Here is a 22864-nt window from a genome sequence, read left to right on the forward strand (position 1 = left end):
ATATATATATATATATATATATACACACACACACACACATATATACATATACATACATATAGATATACATATACATACATATAGATATACATATACATACATATATATATATATATATATATGTGTGTGTGTGTGTGTGTGTGTGTGTGTGTGTGTGAGTGTGTGTACCACAGTACATCACATCATTTTTGTTTACAAATGTCATTACACATTGTGTATTAATTTTTAAAAACTTAGCATCGTGAAAAGTTGCTGGTGTGTCCAAAATCACCTGCAGCTCCAGTGGGAACTCGCGACTCTGCAGCAGCTCCTGGATCTCTGAAGATCTGCGATGGAAATGTTCAATGTTCTCCTCTTGAATCCTGAGTTCATCCTGTGCAAAACAATTATATTTGCCATTTATTTTATTAAAAATACAGTGCAATCTGTAATATGTAATATTTTCCTGTGATGGCAAAGCTGAATTTTCAGCAGCACTTCAGAAATAAATATTCTAAATTGTTCTAATATGCTAATTTGTTCAAGAAATATTTCTTATTATCACTGATTAAAACAGCTGTTTATTTATTTTTTTATACTTTTTTTTGTGTGGATTCTTTGATTAAGACGATGTTTAAAAGAACAGCATTTATTAGAAATAGAAATATTTTGCATTTTGTTTTCTTATTTTCTTTTGATCAATTGAATGCATCCTTTATTTAAAAGAAAAATCTTATTCTCCCCAAACATTTGAATGGTAGTGTAAATATCACTAACAATATCATGTTTTTTTCCATAAATGTTCACTTGATGACAAGGTATAATTTATTTTTCTCATTTAACATCGGTCTCCAATTTTGAAAATAAGTCTATTTGAAAGTTATACCTAAAATTGTTTGTCAGCTGATGAAGGTTTTACCTGCATGGCAGACACATCCTGCTCTGTCTGAAAGGGGTGTGACTCAGCAAGTGTCATCAGCTTTTGGGCGCTCCAGCCCTCCACCTCTCCAGCCAACAGTAGGAGTTTTTCCCAAAGAGAAAAGCCAGCTTGAAGGTTGTCCAGATGACAGTCTGTCTTCTCGGTGACCTGAAACAGCAGGTTGATTCAAATATTGAACATTATTAGAAAAACAGAGTGAGAGTATTTCTATCACACTATAGCATTACTGAGGGAACATACATCAAGCCAGCGGTCCATGAGGGTGTCAGCTTCACTCTCAAATGGAGCGTCTGCACAGTCTGGGATCCTTCTCATCAGAGACTGCAGCTGTCGACACACAGCTCTGAACTCCTCCACCCCATCCCCAAGACCACTGAGATCTGACTTTATACTGGTCACCTGCACAGACACACAAAATATAAATAGTCATGCATTTATTCATACTCATTCTGACCCCAGTTTTATCTAATGAATGTGTTGTATAGATTTTACAAAATATCAGTCTGCAGTTAATACTAAAAATGATCTAAACTGATCATTCTGCAGTCCACCAAGAATGGCAGCACTGTACTCAGGATTTTTCAGTATTTCTGTACCTTACTGATCAGGAGCTGCAGGTTGTCTTTGCCCATATAGGAGGCCTGATCACAAATAGTCTGCTCTGCTTTCTGCAAAGTGCTGCCCAAGCGATTTCGGCAGCTCTGGAACTTCTTCAGTAGTTCGCTCAGAGAGACACACTGTTCACGACTGAAACAGAAGCACGAAAAATGTTTCCGTTCAGAAATATGGGCAGAAAAATGGCATTTCACAAAGTGCTTTCCTATACTCATGTGCATGATTTCTCATCACCTCTCTGTGACTGCTCTGTGTGCGTTTTCCCATTGCGTCTGCAGCTCGCTGATGGCTGTCTCTGAGGTGCTTGTCTGTGCACAAGTATTTCTCAGATCCTGAATCTCTGATTGTAGTGCAACCAGTTTGCTCTCCATGTCTGTCAGGAAGCGTAACCTGAGAAAGAAAGAGACACTGGTGAGACAGACAGAGGCATATCGTCTCCTTTACTGTAATCAATTTAGAGGTATAAAATTCTCAAGTCATTCCACATTTTTTTGAAACTATCTGAAATGGATCAAATATAGGTGTTACTGTGAGAAAGCACTCATGCATCAATCATGACATTTATAAATGTATCTTATTTATATACATGTCTATATATATTGTGGTGAAAGTTTATTCTATTATACATATGAAGAGTTCGTTTGCAAAAACAGATAACTCCATGTTTAACAATTTTCAAAAATCCTGTTTTTTCATTGTGCATTCCAATTAATCTCAATCAAACTGCAGTTGAGTTATTTTAAGTTAAAAAAATAACAAAAAAAATACAGCTAACTAACAATGAAACAATAAAAACATAACAAAAACATGATTTTTGAAAAATAAAAGAAACGGAGTTATCCGTTTTTGCAAATAAACTCTTGATATATATATACATATATGTATGTATATGTATATTACAACTGTTATTTTAATTGAAATAACTATCAACTTGTTTTATTTGTGTAAATTAAATCGACTTAAATGAAACATGCTTTAGAAATATTGTATGCAAAACAGAAAAAGCAGCACTAATTTTTTATTGTATTTTAATTTATTGTATATTACAATTGTTATTAAATTAAATAAAAAAGGTACTAATAATGTTAATTAAAAAAATTGCAATATACAATTAAATTATTTCTAAAGCACTTTTAATTTATTGTATGCATAAGAAGAAAAATCCTGTTTTATAAAAATAGATTTTTTTATTGTATATTGCAACTGTTATTTTATTAAATATTACTTTAACATTTTTGATTTAAGTTAGGTTAGCTTTCAAAATATTGTATACAAAACAAAGAAAAAAAACCCCCATAAGCAGTCCTGTTTTAAAGTCTGCTGACCTGTGCTGTAGTGCAGGAAGTGTGGGTTCCTTCAGCCCATGTTTTTCGAGTGCCGCCAGCACCTCCCTCAGAGCGACCTGCAGGCCCATCCTCTTCCTACCGAACGCTCGGTCCCTCTGTTCTCCCTCCGCTCTTCCTTTCCCTCCTCTGTCAGTTTGCTTCAGCCCTACAGCCAGTCTGGTCTGGACCTCTTCGGCTCGCAGGGCCAGAGCCGACACCATCTCATGACAGCTGCCTGGTTTGTCATCCAGAGTTATTCTCATGCCAGCATCATCCAGAATTCGGTCTAGCTGAACCGATTCTTCCCTGGCCTGCTGAAGGCTTTGCCGGATGGAGACTAAACTGCAATTTGATGTGCTGTGAGCTGCATTGAGGTCGGCATTCACCTGCTGGAGATGTGATAGGAGGCTCACGAGGCCCATCAGGGCCGATTCACTCTTTCTCAGACATAGTCTTTGCTGGTCCAAGCATTTTGTGCGGTCGTGGAGAGTTTGCTGCAGGGGAAAATGAGCTTGGAGCTCAATGTGACTCAGATCAGCAGCGTCACTAACTGAACCACCACTCTTATTAAGCAGAAACAGCTCTCTCTGGATACTTTCATCTAGACGCTGAACAAAGAACAAAGAGGTCAGTTTGAACATGCAAATGTAAGGTAAATTATGCAAATATTTGAATGTATGCTTGGAATGAGGAAACAAACATTTCTTAAAAGGTAAAGTTATCAAAAGTCATATTTTCCTAAGGAAAGCTCAGCATTTTAGATCTTTTCACCTGTGAACAGATGTTCTAAAAAATGTTATAAAAAAATCAGGACATGTGAAAGGATCTAAAATACACAACTAACAAGCTGGACATTTTGAGCTGATTATGAGGTGTGAAAAACATTTAGATCTTCAATTATCTGCAAGCATGAAGATGAATTTGGAGGATAATGTACCTTTAGTTCTTCATGTAGATTTTTGGGATCAGCAATGGCAAAGTTTCTAATATTCAGAGGTTTCTGACTGATCTGTTTGATCTGATCAGAAATCAGTCCAATCTGAATGTCCGCTGAGTCCAGCAGCTCTACCACAGTTTCAAGGGACTTCACCCTGAGCAATATATAACAGATTATAATTGTGCCACTTAAGCCCCGTTCACACCAAGAACGATAACTATAAAGATAAACATATTAGCGTCCACACCAGCGAACGATATCACCTGTTTATTCTCAGCACACGCTTGTGTGCCGCTTTAAATTCTCGAGCTCATTATAGCAGGATGGATTCTGATTGGCTGTCAATGTTTTTATCGTTCATCAGCTGGAAAAAAATCTTTCTGAAAATGATTCCAACGATATTGTTTCTTTGTGCCTTTATCGTTATAGTTGTGGTGTCGTCCTTGGTGTGAACGGGGCTTTAAACACTTATGACTAACAGTAGTGCTGCTCCAACATGGTCATGGAACCTTACAAGTGACAGATTTGAACCTGCTTTCGAATGACAAGACCAAAAAAAAATAGAGCTCCACATGGGAGGCCTGAGAATAGATTAGATTAAGAATAGAGTTTTTTTTATTTATTTATTTTTTTTTATTTACTCAACTTTTTCATAGATACTTTTCAGAAATTAATGACAAATGTTTGTAATCACCATTTTTCCTTATACACAGAGTTTGTCTCATTCTGGATGCCTACATGTGTCTCACCTGGCCTGAATGCACATTTGTTGTTCCCTCCACTGTTGAATAAGCCGAGCTCTCTCCTGCTCCATGTTACAGCCATCTTCCATGTGCTGAGAGCTCTGGTAACAATGAAGCTCAAACTCACGCCACAGAGCCTCCGTCCGGTCCTTAAGAGCCTAAATGAGCACACAGCTATTTGTATACAAAACACACCCAAAATGCAGGAAAGTGGTGAAGGAGACTGACCAGTACGTGCTGGAGTTGATTCCTCAGTGAGTCAGCAGAGATACTGGCATTGCTGCCGGGGCTGATGGGAAACTCTGATTCCAGCTGCTGACTGTTGTTAAGCAGTTGCTGCTGGAGGACTGACTGTGCAGCACTGTAGCTGAAAAAATGTGTACATAAAATGCTTATAAAGATGAATTTTTAGGTTTTAACCATTAAATGAATAAAATTTAAATGTATTTATTTATTTCATAAAGTAATCATTATGAGCATTTTAAAAGGTAGCAGCATATAAATGGCATATAGAAAATCCTAAAATTGATTTTTAGGAAACCCAGTTACATCCTTATATAGTATTGACAGAACACGGAAATATATACATTTCTTGAAGTTAAATTGTATCAAAAATGTTTACCTGCTCTGAGTTTCCTGTGCTGTAACCTCTTCCTGTGCTGAACAGGGATGGATGACGGTCCTCTCTGGTATCTGTTTTATCTCCACGATGTTGGTCTGGACAACAGCCTATGAGAGAACAACCATAGCGTTATTACAAGGGGTCAAACGACCCCAGAACAAGGGAATACAGTCTTCAGCAGTCCTAGCAAATCTCAGCAGATTAACTCCTCTGAGCTGTCCATGTGCTTAAGAAGGTCAGCAACACCCAATCAGAGCTGAGAAGTTCTCATAAGGTTTATCTCCATGTTTGGCTACATGCTAACTTGACCAAGAAAACGTGCCATGTTAACACTGGGCAGGTAGAGAGCTCACAGATGAAAAATACTCTTTAAAAAATACTGCACTGACTAAAAAGAGATAATACATGTCATGTCGCACACAGAACATGATCACGTGTACCTGTGAGTGGACGCGGCTCAGGTCATCCACCAGTACAGTCTTTCTCAGCAGGACACAATCCTTGACTGCTCCCCCCCTGCTGTGAACACACGTGCACATGTTTACTTAGTTATGTTAATGACATACAGAACCATCGACATTTATATAAAGCTAACTATAATTACTATATACTAAACACTTAAGTAAACTGTTTGTGTATATACTGTGACTGTGAGGTATGTACTGTACACAAACACAAATATATAAAGAGACCACTTCTGTTAGTTTAGTCTGTCTATAAGAAAAGCCAGAGTTTGAAAAAGACATGTAACGGTACACAGAATTTGGGGTTGTTAATATTTTTAAATTTTTTGAAAGAAGTCTCTTAAGACTACACTGGTCAAAAATACAGTAAAAACAGTAATATTGTGAAGTAATATTACAATTTAAAATAACTCGTCTAATTTCTAATACAATCCTTCAGAAATCATTCAAATATACTGATTTAGTGCTCTAGAAAAATTATTATTGTCAATACCGAAAAAGTTGTACTACTTAAACACCATTTATTTTAAAAAGATTATTTCTACTATTATACATGTATTTACGGTCACTTTAAATCCATTTAATGTATTCTTGTTTAATAAAAGCATTAATTTCTTTCAAAATACAGTAGTGTACTGTAAGTTACTTTTTTCTTTAAAACAAAAGACACTGCTGGTACATGTCAGAGTCAGGTCTTAGAGCATTAAAATTATAAAATACAGAAAGAGGGTTTTTTTTTTTTTTTTAATTACTTTTAAAACACAATGTATCAGAATATATATTATTATTTTAATATAATAGATATTTCCATTGTGTAAACCCAACACTTCAACTCAGCTTCTTACGTACCCATCCTGGCATGGTGCCAAGTCACTTGTGGAGTCTGTGTGGCGTTGAACGTTCTCCACCTTTGTGTCTGTTCTCAGATGGGTGGTGCTGAGAAGAACACTCTCTGTGGGCTGCAGACGCTCTGTAATTCTTCTCAAGGCTTCAAGATGCACTGAACGCTCAGCTGCTGTGGCACATACCTGAGGGTTAAACCCAAAACAAACTCATTCCAAACTCTTCGACAACGATATAATGAAATGTATTTTTATCTATAGAAATAGAACCATAAAATTTGACTACCACAAATTGTTTTTTTTTTAATTAATTACAATTGTGGTTTGGGGATGAGCATCAAGATTTACGCTAATGGGAGTTCCCATTATAAGTAATGAGGCTTGCTAACTTGGCTAACTGGTAGTGAAGAGATATTGCATGCAAAATATGATTATATAGCTGAAAGGAAAACAAGTAACCGTCTATATTAACCTGTCAAAACATGCATGCAGTCAATAAATGATCAAAGTTACAACAAAATCAACTGTTGATGATTTAACTATTTTAAAATAAAAACTACTGGATAATGTTTAATAACATTCAGAGACTTGACAGGAATAATCTTCATAAACTGATAAAAAAAAATAAAAAATTTAAAGTAAACGAGTAAAAGTTACAAGTACTGAGCAAAGAAGAGACTACTTTGGACTTAATGCAGTTATGCTCACATGCAGAGGCATGTAGATTAAGGAATGTGTTACCTGCACACACACAGAATTACACTGCCTAAATAACAGGACAGGGTGTTATATACACAGCAGTAGATCCATCAAAAGATGCTATGATTTAATCATTAATGCTGGGACAAGGTCACATAAGGACCATGGTGGCATTTGTCCTTCCAGAGTTCCAGCTGATCTACCCAGTATCGGAATATACCAATGGTTAGTAAACGAAAAAAAAAAACAAGTGAAAGACTAATAGATTAGGTACATACACTATCACATTTCAGTATATATGCATGCACGTGTTTTTAAATAAAAACAAACATATACATGCATAATTCAAGATTTATTAATAATAATAACTATGTCCAAACAGACCATACATGGTGTGGGTTGTTATTGCTAAATAAAGAATGCACGAATGCACCTTTAAAACTTTTCAGGAAAACATAAATGGCAGGTAAATATGAGCAATTAGCAAACGCTGCTTAAACCTATCACAACAATTCAGTTCTGGTTTGTGTTCACTACTGTACTGAGTAGTATGCACTAATGCACAGCTAGAAGGACCATGATCTCTTTCTTACCTCCCACTGGGCTCTGACTGACTGAGAGAGGAGGTCCATGTCTCTGAGCTGGGCATCGGAGCAGAAATCACCCATTCCCTTCACAGCTTCTAGAAACACCTCCAACACTGAAGGCCTGAGAAGACGTGACACTGCCTATAGAATAAAAAGATATCAACAGTCATTAACAGCTTCTGTGTATGTGCTTTGCCCAACCATATGTCTTTTAAACCGTTATTTGATCAATAATTATTGGATTGAAAACTCACCACATTTTGAAATGGCCTTACCTGTTTTTTCTTGGCTTGTTTTTTAGATTTGTCTCTGGTACTGATCCCTTTGATGACATCCTGTATGTGTTCATGCAGGTGCTGTTTTGCTTTATCCAGTCTGCTCCTGGCCAAAGCCTGAGCTCTGGAATACACCTCATTCTGTACTGGGACATGGGGAACACCTGGAGCCTCTGATGGCTGTGGAAAGCTGTGACTTTTGGATAAAACCCTTTGTCTTTGGTGTTGGGTCATCACAGAGGTCTGAGGTTCCAGAGAACCAAGGTTCTGTTTGATTGGCGTCCTTTGTTGAGTCACTGTTACTGGTGTATGCAAAGTTCTTGGGCAGGATGCAAGTGAGGTAACAGGCAGAGTTTGTGATGGCTCATGGGGCTTTGGAAAACTGTGACTTTTGCCCAGAATCATTTGTCTTTGGTGTGGGGTCACCAAGGAGGTTTGTGGTTGCCAATTTGGTGGGGAATCAAGATGCTGCTCAACTGGCATCCTCAGATGAGTCATGGTAACCGATGTAAGCAACTTGCTTGGGCTGGATGCAGTTGAAGATAGAGACCGCAGAGGGTTTGATTGTTCAATGCCACTGCTTTGGCTTGAATCTATAGAGATAACCTGAAGGTCTGTTGGTCCAAAGCCCCTGATTTCGCCTGAGTCTACAGACATAACTTGGAGAGAGTCTAATGGTCTAAATCCACTGGTTTGGCTTGAGTTTGCAGAGACGACATGTAGCTCTGATGGTCCAAAGTCACTGGATTGGTTTGGGTCAACAGAGATAACCTGTACATGACCAAAGCCACTGTTTTGGCTTGCGCTTACCAAGGCAGCTTGAAGGTTTGATGGTCCAAAGCGATTGGTTAGGCTTGAGTCTACAGAGATCAGTTGAACGTCAGTTTGGGGTTTCAACTGAACCTTCCTGCTAACAACAGATGACAGCAAAGGCTGTTTGAGCTCTGCATGCTGTACTTGGCATATAGTTTTGCTTTTTTGAGCTTTTGGAGATTTTTCATGAACCTGGGGAAGAAACTGGTGCTGTATGCCACTGGTGGTTTCCAATTGTGACTGCAGCTGAGAAGAATGGAGTTCTTGGTTTTGAGGTTCTACTGGGCTCTCTAGAGAAAATTTGCCGCTTTGGAAGAACATCTGATCCTGATGGTGTTGAATGACTTCAGTTTGGGATTCAGGCTGAGAATGTGCCTGCACAAAAACCTTGGAAGCAGGCTGCGCACCTACAGGCTGTCCTTCACGCTTCACTCCATGAGAATTACTGAGCATCTCAGTAACCTCCTGACGGACATACAGAAGGGTGTGAGAAGTTACAATATCATGATTTTAAGCATTCCTTAACCGATACTGGCCTGCAATGAAATTCACCTGACAGTGCGAGACAGTTCGTTTCAGTCGGTCTTGTATTGCCGATGTGCTGAGGTAAGGAAGGGAGGAGTTCTTTTGCACCGATGTCACAAGCACCTGCAAGTCCTCACCTTCTGTCACCACCTGTCCTTCCAACTGCAGACCTCTGGAGATCAGTGCCTGCAATGGGAATTGAAAGAGACAACAATGTGAAAGCACCGTTTTAATCAACCAAATGAACTCCATAACTTAGTTAATTGTACTCACATTAGTCCTGGGATGTGGCCCCCGGTGGCCCCTATGCTGTCTTTCTTTAAGGTGGTGGCAGACCTCTTGAGCTTCTGTGCTCCAGTTTTCAAGCTCAGCCAGCCTGCCCTCGAGCAGAGATGCCACTTTCTGGAGTTTCTCACACACCTGATCCACCCGGGTCAAAGTCTCAAGCATCTGCCAAGAAACATGTCCACAGATTTGTTCAGTTCTTAGTTAAATCAATTATTCTCATTAGAGACACAGAGTGTTTAGATCATTGGTAGACACTCCAACATAGGAGGCAGTACTGCACCTTAAATCTGTTTGCCTCCTGTCATAAAATGCCAAAAATGAAAGAGACAGTCTACCAGAATAAAGATTACCAGTGTAAGAGTTGTTTGGATTCTGTAAAAAAGTTGGGTGGGGTGTAAGACGCCCCATTCTGCAAGAAGTGACGATCAACAGTAAGTTGTTTTTGCATGCTTTTGTAAAGTTATTGTTACAAATACTCTCTCTGTCTCTCAACACACTTTTTTTTGTGAAAATACAAAATAAAAGTTAAAGATAAATTTGACTGAATGGACTCAATGACTCATGGAGATTCTTCCCAATTGTATTTGTGTGATCCACGGGATAACTCAGAGCAAGTAAATAATTTATTTATTTATTTTTTTCATTTTTGGGTGAACTGTGTCTCACATCTACAATTCATATACATTTAACCTAAATATTGCCTGACCTCCGGAAGAGTTTGTCTGAGTTTCTGAAGAGTTTCCTCTTTGCAGTCTGGAGATGGAGACAAAGTGTTCAGATTGAACTCAGACATCTTCTTAGTTATGCCCTGAGTAAAAAAAAAAAAAAAAGACAAGCATAAACAACCTTGACAAGAGAGTGGAGAAGAAAATGATTCTGAGAAACAGCCAAGACAAAGGCAAAAAAATTAAAAATAAAATAATAAAACATGAAGACAGACATAAAACAATGAAGAAACATCTAGTACGGGGTGGGGAACGTTGATCCTGGAAGGCCGGTGTCCCTGCAGAGTTTAGCTCCAACCCTAATCAAACACACCTGAACCAGCTAATCGAGGTCTTCAGGATGCTGTCAGGTTTTTTTTTTTTTTCCAGGTTTTTTCAGGGTTGGAGCTAAACTCTGCAGGAGAGTGGCCCTCCAGGATCAACGTTCCCCACCCCTGATCTAGTATAACAATACAAACAGTATGAAGTACTATAGCTAGGACAGAAAGATCAGTATACCTGGAGTTTCTTTCTGTAAATACGTAGAGGTCCAGATAACACCTCAACTGTCTCTCTAAGCACCCAGTTGGCTTCCTGCATCAGGGAAGCTTGGACACCTGGGACTGCAGAGATGGGCTGAGGGGCCACTGCCTGAAAACATGCCATTTACAACAGAATAAGCACTTTGTCAAAACATCTTTTTTTTTTTTAAATCAACAATCACAATCTTTTCAAGGGCGTAGAATATTAAAAGACAAAGAACAAGAACAATCACATGCTTTGATGAACAGTAAGCACAGAAGATGAAACAGAATGCTTCTGTGGTTTTGAAACACAATGGTCTGAAGTACCAGCTTGTCAGTGTATTACTCAAAGAAAGTGAAAAATAGTAGCAAAGATCCACCAACAAGTTGTGCAACTTAAAGGGAGAATCGAAAAAGGCTGGGTCTTGGCAGTTTAAAGGCAAAACTCTTTATTCAATCCAGTAGAACAAGTTCAAATTGACAGATAACCAGGATCCAAAATAAACACTTTGACACACCTGCTTGTGAATGAACTGAGCAAATGCACCAGCCATAAATATTTCTTACCAACTATGAAACTTTATTTTGCATTATTTCTGTTTTTAACAATGGGATACATTTAGCTTTTTCCTTGAATAGTTTGAGAGAAATACCTGCATCATGTTTTCTGTTGCCAATACAAAAATATTTTAAATTAAATTAAATTATATACTGAAATTGGTGGTGTAATGTGCAAAATATTGTGTGTGATTTACTAAAAATTGCTTTATTTCTTCAACAAAGACAACTCTTACTTGCAATTTGGCGTTTGGCAAGTGTTAATTTTGGACCCTGCTGAAAACTAGATTGTTCTATCTTTACAAACTCACAAACTTGGTCCTTTTTATGAAATCAGCCCACTGCATATTCAGTTTGCGGAGCTCTTCAGTCAGAGAGTGGCTGGTGGAGGCGTCACTCATCTCAATGAGAAAGTTTCCCACCTCGTTCAGCTGGGCTTGACGTGATCTCCATTCATTCAGGCTGGAGGAAAAATGCTTGTGCTGCAAGAGATCACAAGACAATTGACAAATGAACCTCTGAAAAAAAGCAACCGCATTCAAACATCATGCCCTCACCTCAGAGATTACCCTCATGAACTTACCAAACATCTCAACAAAGACAACTAAATGACATTCATACTTTTCAAGTGCATCTTAGGTGTTCAAACACTTTTTGGGTCACTGTATATTTTGTATCCTGTGTTTCAATGACAAATGCTTTATAGTACCTCTTGAGCCTCTGCTAGTTTCTCCTGCCCCAGCCAGACCTGTAATAGATACAGGCAGTTTTTGTAGGACTCCCATGCAGCCAGCACACGCTCCATGGTGGATCTTACTGATTCTGCAGCTTCTGTACTGACTCCCGTCTCACTATCTGCCTCTTTTACCTGCCTGTTAACCACAGGTGAGTCGTCTGCTGGAAAAGAAACAGAGGAGAGAGGGTAAATCAGATAAAAGTTACAGGAAAAAGCACTAGCTTTCATAAAAACCAACGTATAACACAATTGCCAATAATATATACTAACCCAGAGCTGCTTTGTTGGTATAGATGGCTGCTGTGTCCTTCAGCTTATGAAGTGCTTCCTTCAACATCCACACCTGACCTTGCTTGTCAACAGTGTCCTAAATGGCAAATAAGCATAGTTTACAATTAATTTAAGCTTTTATGTTTTTAGGTTGTCAGGGACATTAAACATCTCAACAGTCCACTTTTATAGACTTGTTGCATTTATACTTATGCTCTTGCAAACTATTCTAACACAAACTTACCATTTTATAGATTTGAAATGAATTTTTAAATTAAATTAATTCGATTTTGAATTATTTAATCTTTTAAAAAGAAAGTTGCAGCTTTTTACTTCTAGCAATTGTACTGTATTTAGGTCTCAAAATTAATGTTGATGAACCAACTGTGAAAGTCTTGAAGTAACGTTTACCACAGACTTTATTTTACTCAAATCAAAACTTAAATCGAAAACTGCCATTCTAAAAAAAAGCGGCAATGGCAAATTGGCAATGACTGATCTATAGGGCCACATACATGCCAATCCTGAAGCAGAGAGTGCACAGACTCCTGAGAGCCGTAAGGCCCTCTCCACAAGCTCAGCTTAGACTTCAGATGTCCCAGCAGGTCATAAACATGGTGCATCTGCTCTCTGTATTGTAGCTTTATGCCGTGGTACTTGGCTGTCACTCTGGCACTGGTGAAACTATTAAGGAGAATGAGGAACATTATCAAGAAACCTGGATATCTTGAAGACAACATTAAGAGAAACTGAAGGATGGCCCTGCTGAAAAGACCATCTTAGAACAGCAAACTGGTCTGTGTTGTTACCATTTAAGATGCCTAATGCACATACCAGCATCTGATGTTCTAAACACTACAGATGCTGGTCTTTTCAGCAGGAAGCACTGAATAGATTTTGTTTTCCCAACCGTCTCTTGATCTCCTCCAGCTTCTCGACTGGCACTTCATCATCTGTGTTATGATAGTGATGAAGGGTGTTCAAGTGTTGGCTTAAATCCTCAACCAAGACCTAAGGAAACATGAAGAGCAAACAAAGATATGAACATAATTCAAAAATACACATTAAAGCATGATAATACCTGTCTGCACACTGACCTTCAGCTGTTCTTGCTTGTGTCTGGCGTCTCTGGCAGCAAGTGCATGATCTTCAGCGCTCCCGCTGTCCTCAGACAGCACAGCCTCCATATGCTGGAGCCACCGGCCCAGTGTGTTCAGAGGGGCTGGCAAACCAACATCAAGCTCTGTTCTATACTCTTGTAACTGGGGAGAAGAAGTGTGCAAAATAATTGAAGATTTTTTTGGTTTTTGGTCATTTAATTATTTCAATAGTACTTATACTAATATATTTTCCTGTTAGTACAGTATGTGACCTGCCAGTATTTTTACTGATCCCATCACAAAAAACAAATGTCAAAAAGAAAAATATTTAAGAATAAACTGTATATGAAATATAGAAAAATATTTATTTTTAATTAAATGTTACAGAATTTTAAATGTGAATATTGAATTGAATTTACATTTATATGTTTATGTATTTAGCAGATGCTTTTATCTGAAATTACTTACAACGGAGCAAAATAAGCATTATTTATGATTTTACATTCAACATACCTGATACCCTTCTTCAGAGCTAAAAATATTCATAGTACACAATGCCAGGTTTATTAGAAAGCTAGACTACTGTAAGTTATGTTTATTTTATTTATTTATTAATGTCTAGGTGAATTATTTATTTAGGTTGTTATGTTTATTTATATTTATGTTTTTTATAGCAAATAATAGTTAGATGTTATACTGCTATAAGGTTGTTTCTGGGTTTATGTTTAAAAAAAAAAATTATATTCAGAAATTATTCTGCTATAAAGTTTTTCTATGACAGCTTTATGAACACTTTTGATATAAAAAAACAATATTCATGATTTTTTTTGGAATTTCCAGTCCATATTTAATAAGCAGAATTCACCCTCTCCTCCATGGTGTCCCAGGCTTTTCTCAGTGCCATCTGCTCCTCACTTGGTTTAGCGCAGCGTCTCATTGCACTGAGAAGTGGAATAGCTGGACGTCGCTGGTCATAATAAGTCCTCACAAAGTTCTGAAATGCCTTGGATATAAACATAGACACGCATTCAGCGCTTGTCATAAGATGCATGTTATATATTAAGAAGTGATAGTTTACCATTTTACATTCAGCATACCTGATACCTGTCTGCATATCCCTTCCCCTCTGTGGAATTCCATGCCTCCAGTAACTCCTGATAGGCTCGATCTAGCCAGCATTTCATCTCTCTGGCTTTCTGACTGGGTGAAGCCTGAGGGCAGGGCAGGAAACATAGAACCGAATTCGAGATTGATTGTAAAATCAGAAAGCATGTTGAAACAAGTAGAGGCTGATGCTGGAATAATATTTTGACAGAGAAAAACTGTGGAGGAATTCACAAGAGCTCTGCGACATCTGTACCTGGTGGATTGGTGAGGCCAGCACAGCAGGAGTGAAGTATGTAGGGAGGTTGACAGGAGAAAGGCATGTGGGAAAGAGCAGAGTTTGAAGCTGCATCCAACCAGGAGGTGGCGACAGAGAGGAGAAGGAAGCAAAGTTGAAGGGGCATAATATGGGAAAGGGGGTTAGGAAAAAGAAAGAAGGAAAGAATGAATAAAAAAGGCAGAGAGATTCCGTTGGAGATGGTCTTACCTCAAAATCGTCATCGGCTACGGGCAGATCATTGGAGTACTGCAGGAACTGAGCAATGTATGTCATGATAGACTTCTCATCAGGGTTACTGACATCCACGTCTGAGAGGAAAGAGAATTTAGATATACCTAAACTGTCAATAACCCCAAAAAGTGCATTGCATTGTACACTGCAATAAAACATGATCCCTTTGCAAAGGAACTCATTACTGAAATATAAAGGCTCTTGCATATTTTCATGTATAAAGACTTGCTTATATTGTTGGAAAAATATAAAAACGTATTGTACAGATATATTTAAATGGCCTTTTATGGTGTAATTATCAGTAATTTACTATATCATATTATAAATATGAAGTATATTTTATTTAGTATTTGCTTAGTATTGATTATTCATCTAATTTTAAACCCACTTTTAGAGCAGTGGCTTTCAACCATTTTGACCAACATTTTCCACAAAAATATTTGTAGGCCCCATGGCTTTTCCAGTTGTTCATAATTTACTGGAAAATAAACATTTTGTGTTCACAATTTCTACCCAAAAACATTTTAGCTTGGCAAGAAAGATTTAATTAGAACAATTTGAGAAAAATGTATATGCATGATAAAAATGCCTGTAGTTTTACAAATGTATTCATTTACATGGCTTTTCCATAAGTGGTGTCTTTTCTAGAAATCACTTTTTAAAATTCGCTACCTTATAAATCATGTTTTGTAGTTGTTGTGTCTTATTTTAAATATTGAATCTAGGGTTAGGCATCGATTCAGATGTCCCGATTCGATTCGATTTCGATTCGCAAGCTCTCGATTCGATTCGATTCTCGATTTTTTGATTACATTCAGTGAATATAGTTTTAAGACAAAAGCTATTGATATTTCAAAAGAAAAATGAACAGTAAACGCAGTTTACAAATGGTGAATTAATAAAAAGAAATTAAGACCCACAGGCCTGTATTTTAAACCTATTCTTTTTTTGTATAGGGTCCTTTCTTAAACAATAACAGGGCCCTATAAAATGTTCTTAATTTTTCTGGTAATCAGATGAAGGCATAAAACATTAATTTAATTTATCCTAATCAAATGAAAATTAAACCCTTTTATTTTTTGGCAAACAAAGTGCTGCACAACAGAGGTTTACTGTTAAAATTAAAAAGAAAACAAATGGGATTATTCCTTTAAAAATAAAGATTTATTAATATTTATTAGTAGTAGTAGCATTGAGTCTTAAGACTGCTCTTAATGTTTTGACAGGTTGCCGTGAGGAACTTGCAGCTGCTGTGTATCATGTGATATGATGGTAGTTTTCTCAAATTAAACTGTAAAATGCTAATGAAATGACTCTCAGAGCAGTGTGTTAATATCATCATATAGTGAGACGGCAGAAGATGAAAACACCGCGAGCGTCGTCCGCGCTTAAGTGTGTAGTAAACAAAACAGTGTGTCGCGCCATCCGTCATTCATTCATTCATTCATTCATTCATTGCGGAAATCATGGCGTCTTATGCGTGATATCAAATGCTTGCACAGATTTATAGTATTACTATAGCATTTCACCTGAGCATTACGAATCACGCGTATGGCTTTGTTCTTGGTTCTCATCAACAGTATCTCCGCTATGATAAGCATTGAATGAATGACAGGCTTTCTGTTGTAACATCGCGCATTGGTAAATAAGGGTGACATCTAGTGGAGAAGACTAATGATAAGAATCACATTAATCAGATCTTGTTTTAAATGTGTGCTGAAATAAATTTGGGAAAAGATCGATTCGCAGCTTTTGAGAATCGATATCGAATCGATGTCATTTTTTGCCCAGCCCTAATTGAATCATCTTAAGGCCACCTTGGATGTCTGCTAAGGCCCAACTAGTTGAGAACCATTGTATTAGGAAAAAAATGTAAAATAAAAATAAAATTAATTGTTATAAATTTACGGTATGAATAAATAACGGATAATGAATAATGCTGCTAATAGCTTTTACCTTCCGCCTCGAGCAATCTGGGAATTCCGAGCTCCTTCTCAGCGACGTGAAACGCCCTCTCCAGGTTTTCCCGGTGGCTGCTGGTCAGTGCTTGAGAGAGGTCCACCAGATCAGGTCTAAGGGAGCAGAGAATGGCCAGAAACACCTCACCACTCCTCCAGCTGGACTTAAAGTCCCTCACGCTGGCTGAGCAACCAACTCTGGAGAAAGAAAACAATCATATTAGAGGAACAACTGGTGTGGAAATTAAACAGACTAAACAGTTTAACTAAACATTCACAGTGCATGAAAGCATTAGCTAGATGAAGCTCACTTCTTGCACTGGTCCCGAACCCACAGGAGCAAAGCCTTCTTAGCAGACAGACGGAAACGCATGTGGAGCGGTGATGCTCCTCGAGGAACAGGACTACTGCCTGGAGATCCAGGAACAGAATCCAGACTGGACAGAGAGTCCAGGGAGGATGAACGGGATCCGAAAGAGAGAGTGCTGGCTAGCTCCTCTATCTGTAGTAATGAGAAGTGAGCATGTTTAATACAGATGTCAGTTCATACATTCACAAGAGGACATACATAGGTTATATACTGTGCATATAATCTATCTATCTATCTAGACCCTGTCAAAGAAAAAACTAAATTCTGCAGTAATTGCTACCAGAAATTTAGCTTTGCCATCAAAGCAAAGTATTTTAAGTATTTTAAACTTCTAATATATTTTAAAATATATTAGAATACAAACCAGTTATTTTAAATTGTAATATTTCAAAATATTACTGGTTTTACTGTATTCCTTAAATAATGCAGTCTTTGTGAGCATAAAGATACTTCTTTCAAAAACATATACAGTATCTCACAGAAGTGAGTACATCCCTCACATTTTTGTAAATATTTTATTATATCTTTTCATGTGACAACACTGAAGAAATGACACTTTGCTACAATTTAAAGTAGTGAGTGTACAGCTTGTATAACAGTGTAAATTTGCTGTCCCCTCAAAATAACTCAACACACAGCCATTAATGTCTAAACCGCTGGCCACAAAAGTGAGTACACCCCTAAGTGAAAATGTCCAAATTGGGCCCAAAGTGTCAATATTTTGTGTGGCCACCATTATTTTCCAGCACTGCCTTAACCCTCTTGGGCATGGAGTTAACTAGAGCTTCACAGGTTGCGACTGGAGTCCTCTTCCACTCCTCCATGACGACATCACAGAGCTGGTGGATGTTAGAGACCTTGCGCTCCTCCACCTTCCGTTTGAGGATGCCCCACAGATGCTCAATAGGGTTTAGGTCTGGAGACATGCTCGGCCAGTCCATCACCTTTACCCTCAGCTTCTTTAGCAAGGCAGTGGTCGTCTTGGAGGTGTGTTTGGGGTCGTTATCATGTTGGAATAGAAGGGAGGGGATCATGCTCTGCTTCAGTATGTCACAGTACATGTTGGCATTCATAGTTCCCTCAATGAACTGTAGCTCATAACACTCCCTCCACCATGCTTGACAGTAGGCAAGACACACTTGTCTTTGTACTCCTCACCTGGTTGCCGCCACACACACTTGACACCATCTGAACCAAATAAGTTTATCTTGGTCTCATCAGACCACAGGACATGGTTCCAGTAATCCATGTCCTTAGTCTGCTTGTCTTCAGCAAACTGTTTGCGGGCTTTCTTGTGCATCATCTTTAGAAGAGGCTTCCTTCTGGGACAATTTGATGCAGTGTACGCCATATGGTCTGAGCACTGACAGGCTGACCCCCCACCCCTTCAACCTCTGCAGCAATGCTGGCAGCACTCATACGTCTATTTCCCAAACACAACCTCTGGATATGACGCTGAGCACGTGCACTCAACTTCTTTGGTCGACCATGGCGAGGCCTGTTCTGAGTGGAACCTGTCCTGTTAAACCGCTGTATGGTCTTGGCCACCATGCTGCAGCTCAGTTTCAGGGTCTTGGCAGTCTTCTTATAGCCTACGCCATCTTTATGTACAGCAACAATAATTTTTTTCAGATCCTCAGAGAGTTCTTTGCCATGAGGTGCCATGTTGAACTTCCAGTGACCAGTATGAGAGAGTGAGAGCGATAACACCAAATTTAACACACCTGCTCCCCATTCACACCCGAGACCTTGTAACACTAATGAGTCACATGACACCGGGGAGAGAAAATGGCTAATTGGGCCCAATTTGGACATTTTCACTTAGGGGTGAACTCACTTTTGTGGCCAGCGGTTTAGACATTAATGGCTGTATGTTGAGTTATTTTGAGGGGACAGCAAATTTACACTGTTATACAAGCTGTACACTCACTACTTTACATTGTAGCAAAGTGTAATTTCTTCAGTGTTGTCACATGAAAAGATATAATAAAATATTTACAAAAATGTGAGGGGTGTACTCACTTCTGTGAGATACTGTAAATATAAATCAATCAAACAATCAATCTGACCCCAAACTTTTGAACAGTAATAATGGCACACATTTTAGCATATATTTTATCATACTGTAAACTTAAACCAAAAGCCTTATATGACTAAACAGAACCACTGAACTCATTCAACCCATGTTCTCTGACATCAAAGAATCTTCTGTAATACTATATGCTTCCTGTGTGCATTGTTATTTTGATATTCTTTTCTCTTCTGGAAGAAATAAAAGAGTCTCACATCTCAAAAAGTACAGGCCCACTCTGAGCTAAAATGCTAAAGGTCTTGAAGAAAACAAAAAAAAAAAAAAAAACACAGCTCAAGGCAAAGAAAGCTGAAGTACTGTATAAGATATGCTAGTTTTTGTAAAAACACATGGGGCCGGTTGCATAAAAAGGTCAAGTCTAGTCTTAAAAGTTAGTCAGCTAATTGTTTTCTCTAATTTTTTAATTCAGTAACATAAAAACGTAGATTAGTGTAAATTGAATCTAAAAAATAAGAATGATTACCCCTTGGCTAACTGACTAGTTCTTAAGGCAACATAGAGGCTAAGTTTATGCAACTTGCCCATGGTGTCTTCACTTTTATACTCACATGACAGTGCAGAATGATGGTCCATATCAGGCCCAGAATGATGGAAGGTTTCCCCTCTATGATGTCTGGGATGTTTATGTTCACCAGCTTGATCTGAGAGAACGTAAACAGTTGTTTATGTCATTCGTATATAAATGTTAATATCCAAACAGGTGGAAAATCATCATCAGTCTTGTAAGAATCAGAATAACTCTCTTACTGATTTATTCTTCAAGAAGTTCAAAGCGGTCTCGATGTTGCCTCTCTGCTGAAACACACCATGACCCCGCTCGCGCTTCTACAGAGAATCAAACAAACTCTACTGTCTGCAGCATCTTTTAAACATTTCAATGATTCAGTATAAACAAATACTTTCTTGGTTGAATATCTGTGAATCTCAAGGGTATGACGGTGATATTCAGCACTCACCATGCGCTGGTCACTCATCACCTCCAGTAGGTCAAGCAGTCGAGTCCCATCTCGAAGGTCTGAGAACAGATCCTGGACAACAGTTGGATGGCTCCTCTGAAACACACATCAGTATTTTATCTGAACAGGTTAAAGGTGTTCACATGGCAATACACTGAGCATTCCTGATGACAAGCTCTGCTGGCAAAAGTACAAATAAACAGTGAAATAAAAGCATGGATTAAAACAAAAAAAATATTTGAATATATTATTTATTTATTATTATTAACTTCTTATAAGCAACCCTAAATCCTACTGTATCATTTGATCGAAAATTGTTAAGGCCTCTAAATGATCAATATGGTTGTACACGATCTACTACATGCTTTCTGTCATCTACAAGATAGCTTTTGGTTTTTTTGCACTAAATTGCATATTTTTGCTCAGTTTGGGCCTCTGAATAAAATTGAGGAGTATAAGCTCTGTATATAAAAGGCGTATTTCACCCAAAAATGTTGATTTTGTCATCACTTACTCACCCTCATGTCGTTCCAAACATCTATGAGTTTCTTTCTTATGTTGAATATTTTGAAGAATTTTGAAGAACCAAACAGCTGTTGGTCCCCATTGTTTTTCATAGTAGGGAAAGAAGTACTATGGAAGTCAATGGGGACCATCAACTGTTTGATTACCAGGATTCTTCAGAATATCTTCTTGTGTGTTCAACATAAGAATGAATCTCATACAGGTTTGAAATGACATGGGTGAGTAAATGACAATTTTCATTTTTGGGAGAACTATTCCTTTAAAAGCTATAAAAGCCTGATGTATCATATATGATACTCAATAAAAAGCACACACAGGTACACAAACCTTTATAATATTTTGTCTAAAGGTTAAAAAAACTGTTCCATTAAAAATACAATTAAAGGGATAGTTCACCCAAAAATGAAAATTAGCCAAATATTTACTCACCCTCAGGGCATCCTAGGCGTGTTTGACATTCCTCTTTCAGATGAACACATTCGGAGTTATGATCCACATTGTCCTGTCTGTTCCAATCTGGATAATTGCAGTGAATGGTGCCCCTGTTTCTGAATCCGAAAAAAAAAAGTATGCAACCATCACAAAACTACTCCGCAAGGCTCCGGGGTGTTAATAAAGGACTACTGAAGCGAAACGATGCGTTAGTTTAAGAAAAATGTTGTTCTTAAAACTTTATAAACTGAAATGTGCAGCTTCCGGTCTCTCAAGCAGGTGCGTTCACGACAAGGCAGTCGAGTGTATGTCGTGTGGAGTAGTTTTGTGATGGTTGGATACTTTTTTTTTCTCGGATTCAGAAACAGGGGCACCATTCACTGCAATTATACAGATTGGAACAGACAGGTCAATGTGAAATATAACTCTGAATGTGTTCGTCTGAAAGAGGAATGTCAGACACACCTAGGATGCCCTGAGGGCGAGTACATTTTTAGTTAATTTTCATTTTTGGGTGAACATATTCCTTTAAATTCAATTTCTTTTATGTATCTTTTATTTAAATACATTTTAATTGCAAATGGTGGATATTTAATACATAATGTATAACTGTTCTTTTTATATGATATTGCATTTTGTATTTATAAATGCACATGCAAATTGACTGACAATAGTGCTGATGCAAAAAGTACCTTTGGAATATTTATTACAATCTTCTTTTGGAGTAGACTGATGTGATAGTTTCTAACAATAAAAGTAGTTTGGAAATGAGTATTGATATTTTGTGAGTTCTGAATAGTAATTCTTGCATCAAAGGGTTAATCTGTTGTAAAATGATACAACACTCCAGCTGTACAGAGATCACTGGAGCTCTACACAGGTTATCACTTGCAGGAGGTTTAAGAGCGCTTGCGTTTAAAACGCGACCAAGTGTTGGTGGACGAGCTAAATGGCTCATGTTACAGGCATCTGAAGCACACCGCTGCCGGGTGAAGAACTATAAATAAATCAAGCTCCTTGCCATATGCAATGCTCAAAGGCAGACAGTGCAGAACAGATCTTCCTTGCTGACCAGTGAGTCAGCGATTTAGCTGCGGCCTCAGTTCAACTTTTAACACTTCTAGACTACAAAGAGTCATTACAGTAAGTTATGAGCTGTTCTTGGGTTTACCTTGGAGAGCTGTGCATTGATCCAGTTTGTGAACGTCCTCTTTTGAATCTGCTCCTGTTCCACTGTTAATAAAATAACATTACATCAGATAGGATTTATTCCTGGACCAAACTCAGTAAAAAAAAAAAAAAACAACAACTGTATGGATGTGTAGGAAACAGTATGAGCACAATGGGATTACGTCTATGCAACAGAATGT

General features: G+C 38.0%; 1 protein-coding gene across 1 annotated transcript in view; it reads right to left on the reverse strand.

Annotated features, from left to right (window-relative positions):
* Nucleotides 1-22864, reverse strand: part of LOC131527542 (nesprin-2) — a 108704-nt gene that overhangs the window by 78170 nt on the left and 7670 nt on the right. The window contains 34 exon segments of the mRNA XM_058756716.1: nt 272-373; nt 899-1066; nt 1160-1318; nt 1516-1666; nt 1769-1924; nt 2860-3467; nt 3797-3950; nt 4546-4697; nt 4768-4906; nt 5162-5268; nt 5602-5680; nt 6475-6653; nt 7760-7894; nt 8029-9306; nt 9394-9552; nt 9640-9816; nt 10361-10462; nt 10878-11009; nt 11752-11922; nt 12150-12337; nt 12447-12543; nt 12962-13130; nt 13357-13457; nt 13544-13708; nt 14412-14549; nt 14644-14757; nt 14907-14996; nt 15138-15238; nt 17118-17317; nt 17431-17621; nt 20130-20222; nt 20329-20406; nt 20538-20633; nt 22666-22727. Of these exon segments, the coding sequence (XP_058612699.1) occupies nt 272-373; nt 899-1066; nt 1160-1318; nt 1516-1666; nt 1769-1924; nt 2860-3467; nt 3797-3950; nt 4546-4697; nt 4768-4906; nt 5162-5268; nt 5602-5680; nt 6475-6653; nt 7760-7894; nt 8029-9306; nt 9394-9552; nt 9640-9816; nt 10361-10462; nt 10878-11009; nt 11752-11922; nt 12150-12337; nt 12447-12543; nt 12962-13130; nt 13357-13457; nt 13544-13708; nt 14412-14549; nt 14644-14757; nt 14907-14996; nt 15138-15238; nt 17118-17317; nt 17431-17621; nt 20130-20222; nt 20329-20406; nt 20538-20633; nt 22666-22727 (6191 nt within the window).

The sequence above is a fragment of the Onychostoma macrolepis genome, chromosome 20 (genome assembly GCF_012432095.1).
Source record: "Onychostoma macrolepis isolate SWU-2019 chromosome 20, ASM1243209v1, whole genome shotgun sequence".
Classification (NCBI taxonomy): domain Eukaryota; kingdom Metazoa; phylum Chordata; class Actinopteri; order Cypriniformes; family Cyprinidae; genus Onychostoma; species Onychostoma macrolepis.